The sequence below is a fragment of the Coloeus monedula genome (genome assembly GCF_965178545.1).
Source record: "Coloeus monedula genome assembly, chromosome: Z".
In the NCBI taxonomy this organism is placed as follows: Eukaryota; Metazoa; Chordata; class Aves; order Passeriformes; family Corvidae; genus Coloeus; species Coloeus monedula.
Window position 1 is genome coordinate 33,988,091 of NC_138822.1, and position 7,223 is coordinate 33,995,313.

A 7,223-nucleotide genomic window follows, 5' to 3' on the forward strand; every position below is an offset into this window, starting at 1 on the left:
ATTAATACTTGTCTTCATTTCCTCAACAAATGCAACAGGAAAGAATTCGCAACCATAAATATCGGAGTCTTGGGGATTTGGAGAAAGATGTCATGTTGCTGTGTCACAATGCTCAGACATTCAACTTGGAGGGATCTCAGGTCTGAATGAGTCAATTTCTGTTGAACATACAGATTTCCTCTATGTAATGTTTTCAGTGCTTGTTGATTATTATTTTTGTATATAAACTCTCTGTTTCAGATCTTACTTTGAGTAGAGAAAAATGTCCACATTCTTAGAATCCAGAATTCACTGGATACTGCTGCAGTGTGTATTTTCAGAAAAACTGGTTTTAATACTAAATCTGAGATCAGTTTTTTCTGATATGTGTGTACTTTAAAGCTGCAGTAAGACTTTTTGAATCTCTGGTAAAAAGCAGTATGTGTAGAGTGATACATCAGTTTAGGTTTTCCACAGTGGATCACAGAAGGAGCAGATGTAACAGTATAGCTCTAGGACAGGATGTTGAGGAAATACATCATAGAAAACTCTCCAGTTCTGCTCAAGGAAGATAAAAATTCAAGGTTATCCATCAGTATATATAAAGCTTTTCATCCTCTGAAGCTCTGGTTTTTAAAATTTTTTTATTGTTGAAAGGTCAGTGTCCATTTTAAGAGAAAGTAGTAATAAATCCCAGATGAGTCTCAGAGGCTTAGAAGGCAAACTCATCTCAAACAGATGTTTTGTACACACTGATGGGCTCAGAATTCAGAACAGGGTGCTGATACAAAAGGAAATACTATGAAATCTTGATGATAGATAAGATAAGAAAGATAAGAGACCATGAGAAAGTTGTCTCACAGTACAGTGAAACACAGTCTTGGATGATTATTTTTATATATGAGGTCCAAAAAGTGTGATGCAAAAACAATATTCAGTCGAAACAGAGACCATGAAGACAGCTTCCATAATGTGCAAGAGATAAGAAAAGATGTTAATAGAAGCCTAAATAAAAGTAAGCTGAAGGATGGTGCTGCCAATAACAAATGTCTGCTTAAAATTTGTAAACATTAGTGATAACATTTAGCTAAACTGGGGAGTTTATGTTAAAATTTGAGAATTAAAAATGAGTATGGAATTAATTATGAAGAATTGTTGGATTCAGTTCATCATTTAGTGATTATTTTTGATATCAAGAGACAGAAAATGCTTTCTGTAATATGTACAGGTGGTATTTTTACTGTCTTCAGTTACATGGAAACAACTACAAATAAATCAACTGAAAATACTTTTTGAAGTAAATTAATTATGTTAGAATGCTTAGGACAAAATTTTGCTATGTGTCCAGATGTAAATTTTCAGTTTACTGCTTATTCATATAGCAGTAAAATGGCTATAAGTATCTAATTATAACAAGACGGGGAAAAAAGTAGAGGAAAATTAATAACAAAAAGTATGACTGAAACTTCAGAAGATGGTAAGAATTCGTAGAGTAGATAAAAAGAGGTAAAGAAAAACCAGTATTGAAATGGGAAAAATAATGAAATCATCAGAATGACTCAACCTGCTTATGGAAAACCGGTCTCTAGTTAGGCAGAGGTGGTAGAATTGAGAGGAATAATCCTGAGTGGGCAGAAGTGTTAGTAGATATTGCTACTCTGTTTGGAAATAACGTGACATGTATCAGTGTTGTAGTATTATTTTCTGTTCCAGAAATTAATTATTAATGACCAGACCTAATATTACTTTTTATAGCATGAAGCCCAAGTAATTTGTGTCTAAGATTTTTCTTTTTTTTTTTTTTTTTTCCTGTGAAGTTCTCACACCATTCATTTTGATTTCCCCTGAGCTGCAGGGTACTTCTGCAGTAGTCCTCCAGTTTTCCAGGCCTCCTTGCTACCATGTGTTCTTTGTTACAGTTCTGGTATACCTTTGCTCTGACATACCAATTGACTTCAGTAAATTATGTTACTTGTGTGTGCACTCAGAATGAAAGGGCTAATTCAGGTGATTGTTTAAGCACACGGTGACTTCAGGTGTTCTCTTAGTGTGGTGCATGCTGCTTTTCCTTGGAGCAAAGCTGTTCCATCTGAGATGGAAGCTTGTTCAGGGTTTTCAGGGATAGAATGACTTTGTGTGTTAAGGCTTTGTCCACAATGTTTTGGAAAGCTTACCATGTTGTAATGGTGAAATGACACACAGACATGTACAGGGTTAAAAATGCCATGTCAAACAGAAGATTTCTCATGAATGTTGTCATTTGTTGCGAAGTTCTTTTGTTGATACTTCTCCCTTTTTGAAGAAAGTTCTACTGTCATTGTTGCTTGGTTTTTTGAAACCTGTTAGAATTGGGTTTTTGTCAAAATAATAACATTTCTGTTTGCACAGCTTTTCATGAAGCAGCCCTGTGGTTTTTTTTGTGTATCAAAATAGATATGAATATTACAAGTAATTCCACATAAAGAAGGTTAAAACAATTTTTGAAACCCCTGTGTTTCATTGGGAAACTCTGAAAGTCTGGGTCACATTGATGCCCTAACTATGTAGTACCCAGCATTAAAAAAATAAAATTTTGTACAGGTCTTTAATTCTTTTTGTCTTAGAATAGTGAGAGTGAGAAAAAACAGAAGGTTAGTTGAAAGAGCCATTCCTAAGAACAATTGAATAAGCTAGGCTTATTTATATGAAAAATAAATAGTTCTCAGGAGGAACTTGGCAGGTTCTGTCAATAGCTGACTTGAAAAGAAGTAGCTGTAAGAGAAAGTCAATTGTTATTTGACTTTAAGGAAGCAAGTTCTGGTGTCTCACAGCTCTCTAATGTCATAAGACAGGAGAGCAACCTTTTCAAAACATTTATGATTATTTTTTATAGATAATAGATATAAAAAATTTTACCATGATTGAGAGCAGTCAAACATCTCATAACAAAAAGCACAGAGGAACTTACAGAATGCGGAACAATCCACAGTGAGAGGCAGTCTTTCAAGAAAAGCACTTAGTGGTCAAGTGAAAAAAGTAGGAGCTGGATATTTCATGTTAGGTATTCTGAAGAAACTTTTTCTAATTCAGTTTGTCGAACCCACAAAGTATTAGAGCAATTTTACCATGTTTAGTGTACAGATTGCATAATGGCAGCCAAAAATCCTTCCATTATCTTTTTCACAAATACCTAGCATCCCCTTATACAAGAAAGTGTATTTAGGCAGAAGAGTAGAATGGCAGACAGCCAAGGTAGATGATGATGATGATAAAATCAAATGCAGTCTGTGACTCTGTACTTTTCTGGTGATTATTCTTAATTGTTTAGTGCTGAATTGTCCAGTGCTTGTCTTCTGACATTTTACAAAACAAACTGCACAAGATTATTTGTTCACATGATGGCAAAGAACCAGATATTCGGCAACACAACAAGATTTTTACTGTGTTAATCTAAGAAATGTGTTACAAGCCAGAAGTAATCACTCTTGAGAGTCCCCCCATGTTTGAGGTTAAAGAGAAAATCTGATGATTTATCCAAGATACTTTGGATACTACAGAATGTTTAAGAACATGTGTTCATTTTAGAGCAAGCCCTAATTTTTTTTCAGTCTTTTTAGATCTGAGAGGAAGGACGGGAGCTGCTTGAGATAAATTATTTTCCTTGTAGCCACTTTGGATTTCAGAAGAAAACTAAAGATAATTAAATGATGGCTAACCATTTGTCCTTATTAACTGTATTGCCAGACAATAAACCATGTTTTAATTAAGGTGTTTACTGCTGAAGTCTGTTCCTTTGGCAGATTTTCAAAGCTGTTGTGATCTGATGAAAATGCACTATAGTTCCTATGGTAGTAGAAATAATAAAAAAAACCACTAACTAGACATTTCAGATGTAATACATTGTAAGAGTTGTTTCTTTGCAGCTCACTACTGATAAATTTCTTCATTTAGAGCAGGAAGAATTAATGTTGGCATTTCTCGTACAATTCATGCAACAAACATTGTTACTTGGCATTTGAAAATGCCATATACTCTGTAGATTTGCACTGGAAATTAAAGTCTATTCTGTGAATTTTTGATCCTGCTTGACTTCATAGTTCTGACAGAGATTTGTACCTGTGCTGTAGATCTATGAGGATTCCATTGTTCTTCAGTCTGTGTTCAAAAGTGCACGACAGAAGATAGCCAAAGAAGAAGAAAGCGAGGATGAAAGCAATGATGATGAAGAAGAGGATGAAGAAGAAGAGTCAGAATCAGAATGTGAGTCCCCTGCTAGATACTGAAAATTAAGTATATCTGGGGATGGAAGAGGAGGTTTTTCTATTTCTGCATGGAAACTGGTTAAAAGGTTCTGTTTTCCATTGGTGGAAATAGTTTCTTACTAAGTTTGCTTGGGTGTTAATGTTGTTTTAGTCTTTCAGCTGGATGTTCTGGCTTACTTCTACTTAAACTATTTTTAAGCCAGAAGCAAATCACAGAGGTGCTTTGGGAGTGACCATAATTGTTTGTCAGCCTTTCAGGGCCTGTTCATGTTGTTTGTAAATGGAAGCGCCTGGAAAGGCTAGAGACAGTCTTTATCCATAGGTGGTCAACTTTTGCATGATGTGGCATGCAAAGTTCGTCATATGGTTAAGAACTAGATGATGTTGAAAATACTGTTCAGTGTGACAAGGACTAAGTGGAACTCTGTTTCAGAACACTCACTAAGTCCCTGCAGACTTGGAAACATGATGAAGTGGAAAAGGAGGGATTTCTTCATTGCACTTTGTGCCATCCAGTTCATCTACCCAAGCTCCAGCTACCCTTTTTCTCTGGTTACAGATGCTGTAGTATGTGGCCCTGAGCCACCCTTCCAGGCATGTCATACATGTGTGCTATGCACGCAACTTTAGCAGGTCATTTGGAAATGAGTGGATATTCTGGAATCAGAATAATATGTTCTTTAGAAACGTGTCAACTCAAAATTCGCCAGTAACCTCTACATAGCATTTCTGTGCTTCAAAATACAAAAAAAATAAAGTCTCTTTATACAAAGAGGGTAAGGAAGAAAATATTTTTAAATGTGTATCTTCTCACAGGACCATGTACCACCTGTAGACACCAGGCATTCTGAGAATGAAAAGAAGATGCACATGATCAGCTTAAAGTCAGTCTTCATAGTTTAATATGTATTATTATTAAAACTATGAAAAAGTAGAGAAATAAAAGCAAATACCTCTTGTTTTGTTGTTCCACAGTCCATATAAAGTCAGAGGGGAATGTCTTTTCAGGCTGCTACCAGAGATGAATTTCTGTGAACAGAGACAGCATTGATAAGTGAATGTTACATTAATGTACGTTGTTAAACTTTTTGCAGCAAAATCAGTGAAAGTCAAAATCAAGTTAAATAAGAAGGATGAAAAAAGTCGGGAGAAAGGAAAAGGCAAGAAGAGGCAAAGCAGAGCAAAAGCCAAGCCTGTCGTGAGTGATGATGATAGTGATGAGGATCAAGATGAAAATGTAAGTTTTGTTCAGTGAGACTGTGGAAGTGGTTGCAGTGATTGCGTCTCTGCCTTGTCCTGCTTGCTGTCAGAATTCTCAACTCTTCATGCTTAAGCCCATGTTTAACATGTCGTGATCATCCTGAGAGAATTGGGTGGGGGTGTTAACTGTATCTGAGTGTGCTTGGGAGATTTGGTTCCAGTGCTGGAAGACAAGAAGTCTAAGAAGTTTGGATCTTATTCTACGAGCTGTTTGTACATTCATTGAACCTTTAAGTCTCATGGTCTGTTTGCTTTTGTCCACAGATGAAAAATTACAGCTTGATTATTTTTTACCTTTTTTTGGTGGGTGCTTCTACTATTGCAACAAATGAAAATAGATGTCTTCCCAGTTGTTTTTAAATGTCTGGATAGAAAGAAAGAGCTGGTGTTTCCTGACTCTCTGTCTTCCCTCTCTAAAGAAGTCTACAGCAATTAGATGAAATGTCATGAAAGAGAAATACTAGATAACACAGTACCTTTCTTCAGGCTATCTTGATTTATCAGTTTAATTGTCATATTTCTTCCTTGTACTTCCTTTTATTTTTCCTTCTTTAACAAATTCCACAGAATAGCTGGAAAGAATTTCTGACTTGTCTTGTGTCTCTTACCTCTAGGACCAGTCGGAAGCAAGCGGAAGTGATGATGAGTGATCCATAGGGTTTATTTTCTTGGCAGAACTGACCCCTTCCCCTTCTCTTCTCTTTTCTCCTATTTTACACCCAGTGAATTCTTTTTGTCAAATAGACATTGGGTTGTTTCTGTATTCTCATTCTCTATAAATTAGCTTTAGGTTAGTGCCAGACAAACATATGATATCATGGTGTAAAAAAGGAAAAAAAAATGTAACATATTGTGACCAAATGGGCCTCAAAAAGCAACAACAAAGAAACCTTTTGAGGGAAAATGTGGGTTGATAGTATATTTCTATGGGCTGGTTTTGACTTTGTAATGGTTTGATTGTGCCTGGTTTTATCATTTGATAAGGTTTTTTCAGTGGCATCGGAAAGACAACAAAAAAAAGTCTTTTGTAGCATTGGTAACCAGGATAAGTCATTAAAAGCCACTGGTTATTTTATTTTTCATCAGGCAGTTTTCAAATTTTTTATTGTCCTGTACTGATTTTTTACACTGTGGTACATATATGCAACTTTGTTTAATAGCTTACAAATGTTCAGTAGTTAGCTTTCATACACCTTGCCCCATATACGTTTTTCCACTTTACGCTTGATGATCTTCAGAAAAAGGCTTTTTGAATTGTATCAAATTTATGTCTACTGTGACCTTTGCTTAACTTTTTTTTCCTCTATTAAAAAGTTGGTTTTAAAAATGCTATTGAATATTGCAATCTATATAGTGTAACGTATGGCTTCTTTCATCAGACTGATCTTCTATGTTACCAATGTGGATTATCACCTTTTCCCTAAAGTGTACTTAATCTTTGCTTTCTTTGCACAATGTCTTTGGTTGCAAGTCATAAGCCTGAGGCAAATAAAATTCCAGTAATTTTGAAGAATGTGGTGTTGGTGTTTTCCTAATAAAGAAATAATTTAGTTCAATAAATGCGGCCTTGTGTTACAAGTTCCACAAAAATATTTTTATAGTAGCAATGAGAGGGCAGGAGTGTCTCCTGTAGAGAAGTCCACTGTGGTACTTCCATGGGTAGGAATTACCTAATTCTCGTCTGATGAAACTAAGCATTCCATTCAGTGGGAATAGAACTTTAGAACTGTGCCGTCATATGAG

The 7,223-nt window shown here is 35.6% G+C and overlaps 1 protein-coding gene across 8 annotated transcripts in view; it reads left to right on the forward strand.

The window, feature by feature from the left end:
- Window positions 1–6,993, forward strand: part of SMARCA2 (SWI/SNF related BAF chromatin remodeling complex subunit ATPase 2) — a 120,966-nt gene extending 113,973 nt beyond the window's left edge. For all 8 annotated transcript variants that reach the window (XM_082301624.1, XM_082301630.1, XM_082301626.1 and 5 more), the window contains 4 exons: window positions 39–140; window positions 4,086–4,218; window positions 5,315–5,457; window positions 6,095–6,993. In XM_082301624.1, coding sequence (XP_082157750.1) covers window positions 39–140; window positions 4,086–4,218; window positions 5,315–5,457; window positions 6,095–6,130 — 414 coding nt within the window. In that variant the 3' untranslated portion in view covers window positions 6,131–6,993. The remainder of the gene's footprint in view (window positions 1–38; window positions 141–4,085; window positions 4,219–5,314; window positions 5,458–6,094) is intronic.
- The last annotated feature ends 230 nt before the right edge of the window (window positions 6,994–7,223 follow it).